The 17096-nt window shown below is 37.7% G+C and overlaps 2 protein-coding genes across 3 annotated transcripts; both read left to right on the top strand.

The window, feature by feature from the left end:
* Positions 1-2267: 2267 nt before the first annotated feature.
* On the top strand, positions 2268-3303 carry LOC306969021 (hemoglobin subunit alpha-2-like). Its single transcript, XM_079564631.1, has 3 exons — positions 2268-2417; positions 2500-2707; positions 3101-3303. Exons 1-3 carry the CDS (start codon positions 2323-2325, stop codon positions 3227-3229), a joined length of 432 nt encoding a protein of 143 aa, XP_079420757.1. The 5' UTR covers positions 2268-2322; the 3' UTR covers positions 3230-3303.
* A 1447-nt stretch (positions 3304-4750) lies between these two features.
* nprl3 (NPR3-like, GATOR1 complex subunit) lies at positions 4751-15509 on the top strand. 2 transcript variants are annotated; one of them, XM_079564454.1, is made up of 13 exons: positions 4751-5130; positions 5321-5390; positions 6357-6489; positions 7719-7793; positions 8430-8583; positions 8663-8741; positions 8809-8946; positions 9585-9741; positions 10028-10134; positions 10271-10400; positions 12509-12704; positions 13152-13344; positions 15232-15509. In XM_079564454.1, the coding sequence occupies exons 1-13, from the start codon at positions 4947-4949 to the stop codon at positions 15398-15400; spliced, it is 1785 nt and encodes a 594-aa protein (XP_079420580.1). In that variant the 5' UTR covers positions 4751-4946; the 3' UTR covers positions 15401-15509. The 2 variants fall into 2 exon arrangements, with proteins under 2 accessions (XP_079420580.1, XP_079420581.1); XM_079564455.1 differs by lacking the exons at positions 4751-5130; positions 5321-5390 and adding an exon at positions 5773-5801.
* Positions 15510-17096: the final 1587 nt, after the last annotated feature.

The raw sequence follows: 17096 nt of genomic DNA, 5'->3' as shown, positions 1-17096 counted from the left end.
AAGTAAATATTTTTAAAAAGTAAAATATGATAAGACAACAATAGTTTGACATAGAACAACAGCAGTATTGTATTCACAGATTTGTAGGTGTATTAAGTGTTAGCAGCAGATGAGGGTGGACATACCATATAGTGCAAATGGCTGGAACAGGATAGCAAATACTAAACAGAGGAGAAATATAACTAACAATTATAATAATGTAAATATAGAATAGATGAAGAATAGAATGCTCTTTTTATTTGCTGGAATAAAAGTCTGACAGAGGGAAAGAGAGGTGCTGACATTAAGCTCTGCAGAGTCAAATTTTTTTGGCCCAGCCCCTCCCTCCGTTTGTTCCTGATAAGCGCAATATGTGAGGCTGACCTTGAATGACCCACAGCCTTAAATATGTGACAGAAAACAACCCTATACACTCTCAATGTGTAAGTTTTTGGATTCTAGGGTTCCTAAAATTACACATTTTAAAATTGCAATTAAATAATGTTTGTCAGTGCTTTGAGACTCACTGTGTGAAAAGTGCTTAGCAAATAACGATTGATGGATATAGATGAATCTTTTTTTTTATGAAACAAAAAGTCTTGCTCGTAGCGTAAAATATGTTACATTGTATTGAATTCGCTTCAGTAGGCTTACATGTTTATTGTTAATTGTTTACAATGATGTACATGTACAATTGTCAGTGTGCTTGAGCAATTTCATAACATCAAATAATTGTGACCTGGTCAAATTTTCTAAACCATCATTTCTTAGTTTTGTATAAGATAATGAAAGGCACTAATAAAATAAGATATTGTAATAAATATGATGTTGAAATTAAAAGCCATGCCTTGTAACAGGCCAGGGTATACCCCTGTTTTGGACTATACTCGGGGTTAAAGAGGCCAAGGCCATTTATGTACCCCGGGTATGTTCTGGCCTAGGCTATTTTATACCCCGGGGTATATTATAGCCCAGGCTATTTCCTACCCCCCCAGGCCAGATTATACCCCCAATGATAACAGTTAGTCAGTCAGTAGTTTAGGGTGATAGAGTGGGCTGTCCTTTAGCCGGAGGTTGTCAGTTAAAATCCATGCTCCAGGCTGTTGTTATGTCTTTGGGCAAGACACTTTCACTGGGCCTTATCACAAATGTCACCTGATTGTTTTAAATAGCACATAGCTGTTTTTGCTAAGTAGTTCTTATATTTTAAAATTTAGAATTTTAAAATTGCATTTAACTTACACTTGAGACAGTTAGCTCCATTCATCGAGGGAAGATCACTAGCTAGCGCTGTCAATAAAAGAAAAAACAACAACGCGTGAAACGAATGTTAAGTATCATCAAACGGAGGATTTGCACTTTCAATGGCTTATAGTTATTATGGTAATTCAAGGCATACAAAGTTGACATGTGATGCAATATTAATAGCTAGGCCTATATTATGTTATTACCAATGTTCACATTTCAAAAGTCTCTCTGAAAGTATTTCTGAAAACGTCATGCATTTTTCTTTCTTCTCCTTAATGGTTATTTAGTGAGAGCATACCAATAACAATAACCACTTTGAGAACATAACAATAACATCTGAACATCTGTTCAGATTGTGAAATGTTAGACAGGTATAGACTGGCCCAGAGGGGGATAGTCTAGCCTAGGCTATTTTATACCCTTTTTTATACCCTTAATCTGGGGGGTTAATGTGGCCTGTTACACCTGTACCAGTGTTGGGGATTACAAAAGTAAAATATATTTATTACTTTTTTCAGTAACTAAGGAATATAACATATTACTATTACAAAATATGGTAATATATTAGTCATTACTCTACGACAATTACTATACTATACTATACTATTACTCATTACTACAAGTAACTCGAGTTACAAGTGCATTTAAATGTATGAACAAAAAAATGCCAAACTTCCCTCAAAATGCAGCACCAAATCAAGTTGGAGGTTGGTGTGTAAGATCTGCATTTACAAAACACAAGAGAATGGAGAAAGCGAAGGAGTTTTCAGTTTACATTTTGCCAAAAGTAACTCAAAGTAGTGTAACTCAGCTACATTTTTGAAACAGTAATATGTAATACAAACTTATTACATTTTTAAAACTGTAATCACTAGTATAGAATATATTACAATTTTTAACTAACTTGCCCAACACTGGCCGGGACCCAACAATATTCTCATGGTTTTATCTGTCTCAAACTGCAACCAATTTTGGACGTCATCCATGTGCCACAGTGCATATCTCTTTGGTGTAATGGGTGTGTGCCATGCCCTGTCCTCTATAAGACACCACACATTACACCAATGAACCTAATTCATCAACTATCCAGTCAAGATGAGTCTCTCAGCGAGGGATAAGGCTGTCGTCAAGGGCTTCTGGTCTAAGGTCGCGGGTGAAGCTGATGTGCTTGGCGCAGATGCCCTGTACAGGTAAACATATTAACACTAAATGTTTCTGCATCTTAAACAGGTTGAACTATTATATAGTTTTCCATTTTGTTTTTTTTCCTAGGATGCTTGTAGCGTACCCTCAGACCAAGACCTACTTTGCCCACTGGAGCGATCTCGGCCCATCATCTCCTCAAGTGAAGAAGCACGGAAAGACAGTGATGTCAGGAGTTGGTGAGGCCGTGGCCAAAATTGATGACCTGGTCGGAGGTCTCCTGAGCCTGAGCGAGCTGCATGCCTTCACCCTGCGTGTGGACCCCAGCAACTTCAAGGTCTTACACCAAACTACTAGTCTGTCAAAGCAGTTGCCTAACAAGTCCCATTATAATGTGTATATGAGTACGGTATATTTATGAGGCACTCCCAATATTGAGAGCTACAGTAACTACTACTTCAACTGAAACAGCTACTGCTAAAACTGATTATGACTACTTATATACTGCTTATGATATGGGCTCTTATTTTATTCATATCAGTTATTTATTTGTATTGCTACGACTACAGCTACTCTTATTACTACAGCCACTGAAAAACAATTTGCAACTTTTATTGCCATTACCGGGTATATATCGTTATCATATACCTATGACAAAAAGTAATTAGAGTCTTATACTGTACAGGTTTGCATGTTAAATTCTAACTCTGTACAAACTTAATTATTGCAGTTGCTGGCCCACTGCATGATGGTTGTCTTCGCTGGCTGCTACCCTGATGACTTCACCCCTGAGGTCCATATGGCCGTTGACAAGTTCATCCAAGCTTTGGCCCGTGCCCTGTCTGAGAAGTACCGGTAAACTGGAGAAGACGGCTGCAGTTGTGAACACTCTGTCATCCTGAATGGAAAATAAATAATAAGCAAATGCATCAATATGCCATGTGTATTTCCTCTTTTTTTATTTCCTCTTTTTGTCTTATTTTGTTTTTTAGAAGATACTTTAGAAGGTGTTCAGGTCTGGACAAGAGTATACCAACTGTGTTGTTATTACACAAAACAACATTGTGTGGAGTTAAAAAAAAATGTTCAAGTGAAGGACACACAAATTAGATCAGAAATAGCTTAACTAAACCACTTGTATTATTTATTTATGTAGTTTTAGTTTGATGCACTAGACACAGGTATCCCACATGTCACAAGAGAGATGCCACAAGGCTCAAAGTCTATTTTCCTTGTCAGCTATGTTACCGTTAATACAATGACGGAGAGCTGGTTATGCGTAAGTGTACTTGAGAATGGGTTTTTGGAGGAGTCCTCCCTAAGGTGTCCACATCAAATAGTAGTGAAAATGGGATAACTCGTGTGATGAGGTGGGACATGGAGGGACAGACAGAAATTAAATCTTTGATTACATGAAGATCAGCACTTGAGTGTTTCCTTTGCCATTTCGACCTCAGAATCTTACATAGAAATAGGCCACAAAATATTCTAATCCGGAAAGTTAGGATACAGTACTTTACATCAAAGAAATTGGAATGGAGTGAGAGTTGAATGTTCGACAAATTGGGCAAAATAAACGTGTACAATTGACAAAATAAATAGTGAAATATCATCAAGCATGCAGCTGAAGTTACGGCATAAACATTAAGACATTTTTGATTTAATGCCTATAGTGGAAACAACTGTAATGCTATTCAGTACCATTTAAGGTCTTACTTAAGGCACAATTCCTTTTATGACTAGGAAAACTAATTTGCCATTCTCTGTGTTAATCTAACCTGAAAAGTGGTCAAAATGGCTGTGCAGTGCAACCAAAAAGGGACAAGTGGTCACCCTAGTACACACTGGACAGTTTGTAGCCAAGAACATATTTTTATTTACTCTTAATAACTGCATACTGCTACCCATGTCACTATGTTCAGAGCAATCTAATAATGATCCAATTGGACTCTCCAAGCTCATGAGAAGTACAGTTCTCTTTTGGAGAGTTACTTGGGAAGAGCTGGAGAGCTACTGTTATGCTCAAACTGATTTATACACAAACTGATCTATGGTCCAGACTCCAGGCTGATTTAGTTGTCCAAACATTTTTTTGTAATGGCATCAGACAGTTGGATCCTGTTGTAGGGTCAAACGGGGGTCATCTATTACTAATACTATTGTTTTTTAGGCCTATTTGGACTATCAAGGTTTACTTTTGAAATCTCCAAAAATATTGTTCAATGTAGTGTATATATTTTAGTTTTTATAAATAATTTTGATCTTATATCGTATCTATTTGAAATACCTAACCTGTTTCTGAATTTACTAGCTACTGTCACTATTGCGGAACCTTCTGTGTAATTATATCTTTGTTCCTAACGGACCCGTTTCACTGTGACTCACAACAAGTAGCGTTTTGTCCATGGATGTACTCGAAAAACAAGCCTCAAGTCTGACCAAACTGCTCTTTAGGGTTGTGTTTCTTCATCTATACGGTGTTGCAAGATAGCGTTTCATGTCTGTCTTGCTATTTAGATAGCGATTTCCTTTTATTTTTTATAGCTGAGTGAACTAAATAGCTAAATAATGCTAACATGATGTATAACCCGCAAGCAGATATGAAATCCATGTACACTCAGCCTCAAAGCAATGATTACAAAAACAGTGACCAAACCAGTCCTATTAGTGTCATTTTGGTCAGCTCTGGCAGCCGGGGGAATAAGCTGCTCTTTCGTTACCCTTTCCAAAGAGCCACGGACAGTTCGGCGTCTTTGACAGGTATTAGAAGCGTTTTCTATTGACCTGCAGTCTTCAGGCTCAGTATCAGCTCATATACAACTGGCATGCAATAATGATTTAGCATAATGCTGTTCTAACATGTTTCTCTTTTGTAATGGATAATTTAATAATGCTTCATTGGATTATAAATACTGCAGAGGTAACTTTAATAATCCATTGTTTTTACCAGCAAAGCAGAGGAGTCCTTATGCACTGAACACATCTGCAGATGGTCCTGAAGATCCGGATGGAGATTCAAGGTATTGCGTCTCAGTACTTTAAACAACTTTAAACTTGAATATTTGCTTTAAAAAAAAAAAAAAAACACACACAAAAATTGGATGACAACTATCGCTTAGACAACTTATTTCTTTATTTATTGGTCTTTAATTGTTTTATATTTTTTGAAAATCCAAAAATCACAAAAGTAGTGTGATTACAAGTACTGCACTAAAATGAAATAAAATAAGATATGGCATTTTTATGACAAAACCATAGCCCTTTATTTACTATTATTAAAAGGTTTAGTAGCTTGTTCTGATGTCCTCGTGGTGCGTTCAGCCCAACTGTGTGTTGCATTTCCCTATTGTTTGCTTTCTTTCTTCTTTTTTATGGCCCAAATCCCATTTCAGAGAACACTCTCCACTAACTGACGAACAGTTGGTAGCAGGGTAAGACCGAATCATTAAAACCACCTTTCCTATGCTTAGTTCACCCCTGTCATATTTAGTCCCTTTCTTTTCCTCCGTTGTGTCCTTTGAGGATCCCGATCCCTGATCTCCAAATATCCTGAAATTATTCTTCAATTCGGCTTTCAGCCTCCCTCTGTAATTCTTTCAGCTCTTTCAAATCCAGCTTTTCTTTAAATCCAATACAAAAAAAATGAAAATCCTGTTTGTTGGGTAAGTGTTGAGTGAGTTTTTTTCTCTATGGATTAGGTTTACTTCTTATTTTAATCCCTTTGATTGAAGCATGATTGACTTGAGCAACAGTAGCATGTGTCTTTCAGAAACTTTGACATGTTTACTTTTTCTGCACAAAAGTCTCTCTTTCTACCACATAAGCTTCTTTTTTTTCATTTGTATCACACTGAAGCACTAAGTCTTTAATTATTCTTTTGTATTTTATTGACAGGTATCAAAATATGAAAGAACTATTTACACCTCACTTGTCAAAGATCGGATTCTAAATGCATCCTACAGATTATCATCCACTTTATTTTTTAGGTTCTCGGACATCATTCTCGCCACCATCCTGGCCACAAAATCTGACATGTGTGGAAAGAAGTTTGAGCTGAAGATTGACAATGTTCGCTTTGTTGGTCACCCCACCCTCCTTCAGCATCCCACGGTCATCCAGGTATGGGCTAGGGAAGTCTCCTGTCCCCCTTTAAGTGTTTTTCACCTAGCTGTTGACCAGTGTTGGGAACGTTACTTTTAAAAAGTAACTAGTTATAGATGCTCACTACTTGTTCCAAAAAGTAAGTAAGTTAGTAACTGAATTACTATAATAAAAGTAACTCGCTACCAGGGAAAGCAACTATGTTTAAAAAAAACTGTTTAAAAAAAAAGTTGCTATAAGAAGAACTATAAGAATTTGTTTTTTTTTATTGTTGTTGCTGTTTTCACAAGTCACTTGAAATAGAACAGACAGGTGTTCGAAGATGTTCAAAGATGTTTTATTAATGTAGGAATACGGCTGTATTCAAAGAGAATGGGGAGGAACAGGAGTAACATGTGCCAACAATCAGGGCAGACTTTACGCACAGGCATGAAGTCTTCAGCCCAATTGTAACGTGCCACTTAGTTTGCCCAGTAACAATAACACCGTTGTAACGACGAGGAGAGTAATGAATTAGATTACTCCGCTACTGAAAAATACGTCGTTCTTTTAAACGGCGATATTCCAAACACTGCTGATGACACAGGCTCAAATCCAATAATATTATAACATCTTAGCTCAACTCTCTTCCTTTTGATTATCTGCATTGTATTTTCTTTGCAATATAGTAGAATTGCTTTTTGTTGCTTTTGCGATTATCGCAATTAATCGCATTAATTATTATTAATTATTTAATTATCCTATTTCAACAAAAAATATTTTAATTTTGTCCTTATATTCTACTTCATGAACCTAAAAGTTTGCAGTTTCTGTCCAAAAGGTTCAGCACAAAAGAAAATGTCTCTAAAAAGTGAGTTAAATCCCGGGAACTTCAGAAATGGCTGAAGATCCCGGTTATCAGCTGTTGGGCTTTTCACATAAATATGAAACTTTGGATTTGGTCAATGAAATGTGCAATCAGTAATCACGTGCTTTAAATGTAAGTGTTTTATGTGGGACAAGTATTAAAAATTAATATAATTTTTTTTATTTTTATTAATCTATTGACGGCCTTACTTATTACATGATGTACCTTCAAACTACAATTACATATTGTTCCATTGTGTCTCTAACCCATAGGTACAACTTATTACACATTGTTACAAAGCCCATTACATTGTACTAAATTTAGTTAAGTACAATGTATCAAGGGTAGTGTAAAATAAAGTGTTACCTTAAATTCTTCACACTTTTCATTATTTTTCTAGGGCTCCAAAACAGACCCTTCACCGAAAAGAGAAATGCCGACAATGATCCTGTTCAATGTGGTGTTTGCATTAAGGGTATGTATTTTTAATGGACGTTTCACATTTTTATCTAATAACCAGTTGTGGACCTACATGAGTGCAGCACATTGTGGCGCCTGCTTTAGTACATGCAGCAGCTTTTTGTAGGTGGGCGTGAGCCATAATAGATTGCATCTCAAAGGAAGGGAAGGGTGTCCGTGGGAGATAATATTCAAACAAGCTCTATCTGTCAAGGCACGGGAACCTTAAAGGAACCTAATCATGTGTTTTGAGCAGGCGCGGCCTGTGCTGAGTCACTGTTACTATAACACATGAATGGGCGGGATGGAGCAAAAATGCTTAGTCATGCTTTGTAATTACCCTTCCTGACATGTCATAAACACAACTTAAATTATTGATTAAACTGCAATAGGAACAGAGGTTGGTTCCCAAACATACAGCATGTGTTGCTCCTCAATGTTTTACATTTTCAAGTCGCAAATTAATCTGGGCTTTGCAATGTGGTCGCAACTGAAATCATGCACTTGGTTATAATGTATAAATAACACTTCAGTCTTTTGGCTACGACTATGCAGCTATAGCTCCTTGAAGTATTGTATTTAGTTGCTTACTGGTACTGGTCTTACATTATTCTAAACACACGCTGTTTTGTTTTGTTGTTTTTTGTTGAAGGCTAACGCTGACCCCTCAGTGATCAGCTGCATGCACAACCTGTCCCGGCGCATCGCTATCGCCCTTCAGCATGAGGAGCGCCGCTGCCAGTACCTCACCAGAGAGGCCAAACTCATGCTGTCGGTTCAGGACGAGATCACCACCATGACTGAAAGTGCGCCCCAAATCTTACAGAATAACATGTACCACAGGCTTTGACTTTTCACTGGTTCTTCCTTTTCTCTTGTCAACAGATGGAAACCCCCAATCCCCGTTCAGACAAATTCTCCCCAAATGTAAACTGGCCAGAGACCTGAAGGAGGCATATGATAGGTGTGTCATGTGTATATTGCGAGTTACAAAATTTTACATTTTAACACTTTGTTTTAAATCTCTTTAGCCTTTGTACAACTGGCGTAGTGCGTCTGCATATTAACAACTGGTTGGAAGTGAGCTTCTGTTTGCCCCACAAAATTCATCGGATAGGAGGCAATTACATCCCACCAGAAGCCTTAGAAAGCAGCCTTAAAGCCATAAGGTAATAATAATAACACACCCACAGCTGCCCTGGGGTAGACTGACGGAAGCGAGGCTACCAGTCTGCGCCATTGGCCACCACCACCCACTCACTCACTCCATTCGCCAGGCTTCCTGGTGTTCCCAAACAGTCTCCCATTGAAGTACCGACCAGGCCCTGCCCTGCGAGCTTCCAAGGTCAGACGGGATTGGGCAGAGCAAACGCGGTCTGGCCAATGAGGTTTTTCATACCCAATGAGGAAGCCCCACATTCTACTCAGTTGTGTTTAAAACGATACATATATATTTTATATATATATACATATACATATATATATATTGAAAAATCGTTTGATGATTTCAGATGATTTGTGTCTTCTGTTGATTAATGATGATTAATACTGTGAAATGTTGAACTGAGTGCTGTGATCCATAAAGGAAGTATCATTTCCAGTGTTCTTACTAATGAGTCTTTGATCCTTGTCAGCTCGTTAGAATTTACACATTTGTGAATCATGCCTTGTTACCACAAGATCCACTCAACCTTCTCCTGTACTTGATCTCAGTTTAACATTATGATTCCCATTGTCTACATTCAAAGTCACAGTAAAAGTTGCCATTGTCAGTAATTTTAACAGTTTAACGTGTGGTTTGACACAGGCCGTACCACGCTCTGCTGTTGCTGGAGAGTGAGAAAGTGCTGCTGAGTCAGCTCCCTCTGGACTGCTCTCCTGCGATGGTTCGCCTCATCAAAACCTGCTCCGCCGTGAAAAACCTTCAGCAGCTGGCCCAGGACGCAGACCTGGCTCTGCTCCAGGTGAACTGCTTTTACCACATCCTTTCCCATGTTCTGTCCACACAGATAACTTTGAAAAATGATATGTGAAATTACACTTTGCTGCCATCTTGTGGACAATATCTGTGTTATCAAAGTGCACGCAGTGATGTGAAATTTAAAATTTAGAAAGAAATGGCATTTACATTTGTATACAACAGAATATATATATATATATATATATATCATATAATATATATCATATACTTAAAATATGTATTTATTTAACTATTACTCTTTAAAATATATACCTGTGTCTTTTCCATAGATATTTCAAATTGCTGCTCACTTGGTTTACTGGGGCAAGGCAATAATAATATTTCCACTGTGCGAGAATAATGTCTACATGTTGTCCCCTCATGCCAACATCTGCCTGTGAGTAAAAACACAATATCAACAGACTCATTCTGCTTCTATATAACTGTGCAAATTGTCTATATACATTTCCCCATCATGTTAGCAGAACAAATATTAAATTCAGTATATAACTTCTGCCACTCACACTGTTTAGATACTCGGCATTGGCAGAGAAGTTTGCCCAGCAGTTTCCTGGTCACGATTTGCCGTCAATGTTAGCCAAGTTCTCACTGCCGGTGTCACTGTCTGAGTTCAGAAACCCATTGGAAGCCCCAGCACAAGAGGTAAGACGCCGAGCTCACATAATGTTGTTTCTTCTCTTCACTTCTTCACCTCTTTGTTTAATATTTAGACAACTTTTACTCATGTTTTTGTTGTGCTTTGGCTTAGGTCTTGTTTAGAATCACTTTCATTTAGCTTTACTCCTATTTTGCACTGATTTAGTCCAATGTCAGCAAAAGTTTAGACCTTGTTCTGTTCTGGACAGGCTGTAGGTGTGGTAGTACCCACCCAGAAATAAAATATTCTTAGTCTGTATTTGATGTGAAAAGTTTGCCTCTTTTGGCATACGGTTTGGAAGACATTCTTTTACCAACCAATCTCTATCTGGTACAGGATGAGCACAAACAATTCCACACTGCCTTAAAATAACAAGCCTAATATGTATGTGAAGAACAGTGGAAACATTTATCTAACTTTTACAAAGCAGTACAATATAGAACTATGTCATGGTGGATTAAGAATATTGAGATGTATTGTATTATATTAGCCGTGAGAGCAGCTGTTCTCATCGACCCGTCCGATTTTGGAGCCGAGCAGTTGGTCATAAATTATTAATATGAAAGGGACATCGGCTTTCATTTTTCATGAGCGCAAGATCAGAGCCGTGGTGCTTTTTTGTTGAGCTATTTTAAGTTTGTGCGTAGCCCATTTGCAGCTTAAACTACACGTGGCCCAGCTCAGAACTGAAGCGTCTGTAGACACAGAGCTGGATTGTAATGACGATGCAGAAAGATCCAGTGCAGTAGTTTAATGATACGCTTCTTTACAGAGGCGGGTAGTACTCAGTTACATTTACTCAAGTACATTGTACTTAACTAAATGTAGTACAATGTAATGGGCTTTGTAACAATGTGTAATAAGTTGTACCTATGGGTTAGAGACACAATGGAATAATATGTATTTGTAGTTTGTAGGTACATAATATAATAAGACATAATTTTAACCTTAAGATCTAAACCTAAGGGTCTCGTGTCCTGTTACATTATGTACCTACAAAGTACTAATACAAGTTATTCCATTGTGTACGTACTACATAGGTACAAGTTATTACAGATTGTTACAGAGCCCACAGAGTGCATCTTGTTCTTTAGAGTTATTTTGTTTTTCTATATTTTCTGCCATTTTCTTTGTAAATATCATGATTTCCACATGATTTCATGTTTTGTTTCACACAATTTATGGCGTCATTGAAAATAAATCAGACTTTTTTTGCTCAAACAGTTACTCAGTAGTAAGTAGTTGTTACTCACAGCAACATTTTCTCCAAGTACTTTTTTACTCTTACTTGAGTAATTGTGTGGGCAACTACTTTTTACTTGTACTTGAGTAAAATTATTTCAAAGTAACGTTACACTTACTTGAGTAAATATTTTGGCTACTCCTACTCTACCCACCTCTGCTTCTATATTAAAGCCACACCGCATAGAATTTTACCCAATAAATAAAATGTATATATATGCATTTATTATATAAAGAAACATGTGCTTTTGCTGTGAGCGGCTCAGCTCCCCTAAGACATGGAGATGTTGACTAAAACCATCAGAATTTGAGATTTAATCAATTCTTTGATTACCCACTGCAAAAATAGCATTTTCTGTGTGAGCTGGTCATTAAGAGCATGTTTTGTCCTGATGGCAACAGTATAGTCCAAAATGTTACGCAGTGTGCCTTTAATATTATGTATGGTGTATTAATACGGCCCCAAGAGGCAGTAATAAGGCAAATTATTCGTAACTTATAGTCATTACATGATACTGTAGCTCCAGGGTCTGCTCTTCAAATGTAGTCCCTATTGTCTTTACTGCCATGTTTTATGCTCTCTTGTCTATTGTCATGGCCAAACATTAATTTGAGCTTTCTCAGTCTTTATTAGTTTTCTGCTTTTTTCTGCTTTTTGTAAGTATGTATTATGCTTGTGTGTGCTCTTATTCAACACAAGAATGTTTAGCCTCTCTTCTCAAAGGCTGCTTTTACGCTCATCTCCGTCACTCCCAGGAGAAAGGAGTTTAAAAGGCAGCATGAACTAAATTTGGTCCAATTAATCAAAGAAATATCTGAGAAAACTCTCCTGTTACCAGATAATGGGCCTTAACCTTTCATTCCTCTGCAGGCTCAGCTCATACAGATGGTTGTGTGGATGCTGCAGCGGCGCCTCCTAATCCAGTTGCACACGTACGTTTGCTTGTTAGTTCCCCCGAGTGAAGAGGAAGAGGAGCCCACGCTCAAAGACGAAGACGCTCTTTTGCCGAATCGGGTCGGGGGACGCAGCCTCAGCACACCCAGCGCTCTGAGCTTCGGATCCCCAAGTATGTATTAGCTTAACTGGCAACACTTTACTTTATAGCACAGTAATAACATGGTACTCAGATGGAAATAGCATGGCACTGAAAAGTGTAATAACATGATGAGCACAACTACCAGGAAACAGGACTCACACCTGCTTTATTTCATAGTATAAAAGACTGTAAATTACCAGAAAACCTGCTTAGTATTTTCCTGATAATAATGTGGGTCAGGCCTGCAATATTCCAGGTTAGCTACCATGCTATTTATACAACATTATAACGACCGAAATGAGCCAGGTCTAACCCAGATTCAAACCTCTAAAGCTGTAGAGCAGGACTAACACAGACAGGAAGCAGAATTCATCCACAATATCCAGGATAATTTGAATGGTTATTTATTTCAATCTAAAACCTCGCAGACAGCCTGACTGTGTATGAGCTTCTAACATCTGTGTTGGATTTGTGCAGCCAGCAGCGATGACATGACCCTGACCAGCCCCAGTATGGAGAACTCCAGTGCAGAGCTGCTGCCTGGAGGGGACTCGCCGCTCAACAAGAGGATGACAGAAACTTTACTGGCGAGTCTATCAGAGCAAGAGAGGCAGGTGATTCTGAACATCCCTGCAGCACAAAACCCAGAGGATCTACGAATGTTCGCCAGGTAAAGTTTCTGCCATGCCACGGAATTTTATAACATCTTTATAATGTTTTAAAACGTTAGTAACTGATGAGGAAAAAGAGAGTTCTATATTTCAAGAACAGAACTGGGACTTTTTATAAACACCCCTTGCGTGTGAACAGTTGTAGAAGTGCTACCTCTTTGTGCATCATATCCTGTTCCGATTTCCAATAAATCACAAAAATATCAAACCAAATGTAATTGTGTCAAAAAATAAAATCATCTGGCCAAGGGTTTCTGTGGGGCGTTAGTAAGTATTAACAGTCATAAATGATTTGTGCAGAAACGAGGCCCTTAAAGATAGATCAGTAAAAATTGGATTAAACCAGGCATTACTTCTCAATTTATTTGCTCTATTTCTAACTCCACAGGTTTGTCCCAAAAAAAAAGGTCCTAAATAGGGATGGGAACCTCCAGGTACTTTACGATTCGATACGCGATACATGGCTTACAATAACGATAATCTCACGATACCCCGATGCTACAATAATCGATATATTGCACAAAAATAAAACACTACATTTAGCCTTTATTTTAACATTCTACATATTATTCATCATTTACATTTCTTTTCATGTGCTCAGTACCCCTTTTTCTATGTGTGTAAATGATCAACTTACACACTGAAAATGCGTCTATAGATCTATCAGCCCTTTCTTCAAAAGGGATTAATCAACCCCAAATTAATCTTCTTTATCAATGCAGCTAAAACCTCCTTGTTTGCCAGTGCTGCAAATAAGTCTGCTGATTGTATGTTGACAATTGTAACTACACAAACATGCACAGGTATATATAGTTGTGTTTTGAAACTGATACAGAAGAATTGTTTATCTTATGTAAATGTAAAAGTAATGTCGAACTGTAACATCATGAAATGCAAATTTAATTTACATGAACAAGGGTTAGGCGCTTCCATTAACTGTATGATTGTGAGATTTAGAGGGGAAAAAAAGTTAACTTCTCAAATAAACTACTACTACTACTACTACTACTACTACTACTACTACTACTACTACTACTACTACTACTACTACTACTACTACTACTACTACTACTACTACTACTACTACTACTACTACTAATATAAAAACTATCACTAAAAGTAATATATTTGTGTGACAGTGTTTGGTCCAAATCTGTAGTGCTGTCCTGACTGAATTCTTGATCATTGTTGGCCTTTATTGACTGTGAAAACAGTGGAGCCTGCTGCCTCATCAATATGCATGACTTCATCAAAAGTATCGATATCGGAATAAAAAGTATCGATAATATCCCGCAAGATATCGCGATATATTGGATAATCTATATATTGTCACACTCCTCGTCTTAAACGCAAAATGTTTTGGCAAATTTCCTCTCAAAATGTTTTTGCTCAAAAGAAGTACGTACTTTCTTCCTGAGTATTTCCCCATTTATTCCTCTTTTAGGGGAATGGATGCAAATCTTGACCATTCATAAAGGTATAGATTTGTTGCATTTTAGGCATTTAAATTGACTTGCTGCTCCTTGCATATATACCCTGTAAGTAACCCCTCTTATGCACTTTAAAACAAGACCAAGATCCTTGAACTCGTCCACTTGAGGCAGGACTAATGAAATTCTTTTCTTGCATTGATCGATGTCCTCTAAAAACCTGCGTCTCTTAAAACTTTGTGGAAAAGTTTTCAGCAGATTTCAAAAGTGTCTTGGGAGAATGTCGTGAATATTAATTAAAAACAAAATGCTACAACGATCCAGTGTCCCATCCATTTTCGCTGCTCCGTGCGCAGCAGTGACGGCTCTCATCAGCGCCACTGTCACACGGTTGATTTACAAAGTTAATGGTTCGGTAAGACTCGGCTCTCCAAGCATTCTTCTCCTGTTTTTTAGGCTGCTGCACTACTTCAGGGGACACCACCACCTGGAGGAGATTATGTACAACGAGAACATGAGGCGCTCGCAGCTCAAGACTCTGTTTGACAAGTTTCGCAGTGTCCTCGTGGTGACCAACCATGAAGACCCCATTATTTCAATCTTTCAGTCGCCGATGGAGAAATGACACAGAGACAGTGTTAGCTTTTTTTTCGAGACACCTGCTGTTACCTTACATTTTTAATTAACAATGATGAGATTTTCGTATCAAGATGTACATTGAGCCAAATAATGTTTACACGATTAAATTATTTTGTACATATCAGCTGTGCCTCAAATATATTCTAACTGGAAAACATCTGGTCCCTGCTGTTTTTGGATTTGGAAAATTGATACCCAAGTACTAAGCATTTGTCATAAACTTTTGTCAAAACAAGATTAAATCAGGACCAAAACTTGAAGTAAATTATGGAAATCACAAATAAACTTAACCCCCGCCGTAACCGAGTGCATTTTCTCCAGTTTGGCTTTACCCAAATCTAAAATATCAATATTATGTGACAAAAAAGCAGCAACAACACAATAAAAACACTTACTATCAGTTTTGTAGGTCTTAGCTTTCAAATGAGGCGTTCCAATAACTCTCCAGTCGAGAAGCTTTTTGTCTCTTTATTTTACGACTTGTTTTTTCGCTCTTTTGATGCTTATTTGTTGTTGTTTTTGTCACACTTTTTAACATCATTTTTTTGTTAGCTTTTCTGTCGTGTTTTCTTCATTTTTTGAATTTTGTTATTGTTCCTTTTTTGTCATTTCTTTGTTGCGTTTTCTTCTCGCTATTTTGACACCCTTTCAAGAAGCTGTTAGATTTGGGTAAAGCCAAAGTGGTGAAAATGTGCTCAGTTCAGGTGGGGGTTAAGCGAAAATGTGTTATTTTTTTGGCTGTGTTTGCAAAAAATGTGAACATTTCAGTGGTTTTGTGATATGTTGAGGATCCTTAAAGTGACAGTCTGTAAGTTTAAATGTTTTGCAAATTTTATAGATCGTGTATAATTCACCTCAGGGGTCTGAAATCTGAGGTAACATAAGTAATATTAAATAAGAATACTTTTTCTAAAGTCCTTTCCTTTGCTGATTTTAGCAACTGATGAGAATCCCCGGGATACCACCTTGATCAATGAGACGAGCTTTTCCTGTGAACCGGCCTGTCGGGTCCAATCAGGAGGAAGGGGGAGAAGCTTGATTGTTTACTTTTGAAAATTGTGTTCCTGCTTTCCTCATTTTGTAAACTCAGAAGGGCTTTCTGGTTAAAGAGGGGAGGAATTTGATTGTTTACCTTCAAATTTTACTCTATCTCTCCTCACTTTGCAGACTATCCCTTTAAGATATTATGTGTATAATTTGGCGGTACATTGCACATGTGTAGCCCTACAAGTATCTAATCTATAACCTAATCTATACCAACATGAACACACTAGTGCAGTGGTTCCCAAAGTGGGGGTCTGAACCCCTTTTACCCCGTTTTAGTACCTTTTTTAGTGTAAACCAGCCTATAGTGAAATCCATTCATTTATTCAAAATAAACTGTTAATACATATTACATATTAACTTAATAATAACATGTTTTTCTTCCGTAAAGTAGCGTAAGAAGCAATAATTTAATACAATGGGGGTCCCGAGTTGGTTTTGTGTCAATTTTGGGGTCCCAGCCAAAAAAGTTTGGGAACCCCTGCACTAGTGCGCTGTAAGCAGTGTTTTCCAACCAGGGGTACGGGGACCCCTAGTGGTACTTGAGCACTTGGCAGGGGGGCACTTGGAATGACCTCAGATTAAAGTTAGACTTACTTATGTTTTTCAGTAAAAGGTAGAGAGTATATTGTCAATAT

This window comes from Gobius niger (genome assembly GCF_951799975.1).
Source record: "Gobius niger genome assembly, chromosome: 10".
Taxonomy (NCBI): Eukaryota; Metazoa; Chordata; class Actinopteri; order Gobiiformes; family Gobiidae; genus Gobius; species Gobius niger.
The sequence above is the reverse complement of the archived record's forward strand: the minus strand, read 5'-3'. Positions and strand labels throughout refer to the sequence as shown.

Bases quoted from the DNA above. Each gene is read 5' to 3' on its own strand.
- nprl3 (XM_079564454.1), top strand. From the start codon at position 4,947: ATGATGTATAACCCGCAAGCAGATATGAAATCCATGTACACTCAGCCT. The intron at 8,584-8,662 runs GTGCGCCCCAAA...TCTTGTCAACAG, and splicing joins GATCACCACCATGACTGAAA to ATGGAAACCCCCAATCCCCG. The intron at 8,947-9,584 runs GTAATAATAATA...GGTTTGACACAG, and splicing joins AGCAGCCTTAAAGCCATAAG to GCCGTACCACGCTCTGCTGT.
- LOC306969021 (XM_079564631.1), top strand. From the start codon at position 2,323: ATGAGTCTCTCAGCGAGGGATAAGGCTGTCGTCAAGGGCTTCTGGTCT. The intron at 2,418-2,499 runs GTAAACATATTA...TTTTTTTCCTAG, and splicing joins GGCGCAGATGCCCTGTACAG to GATGCTTGTAGCGTACCCTC. The intron at 2,708-3,100 runs GTCTTACACCAA...TAATTATTGCAG, and splicing joins TGGACCCCAGCAACTTCAAG to TTGCTGGCCCACTGCATGAT.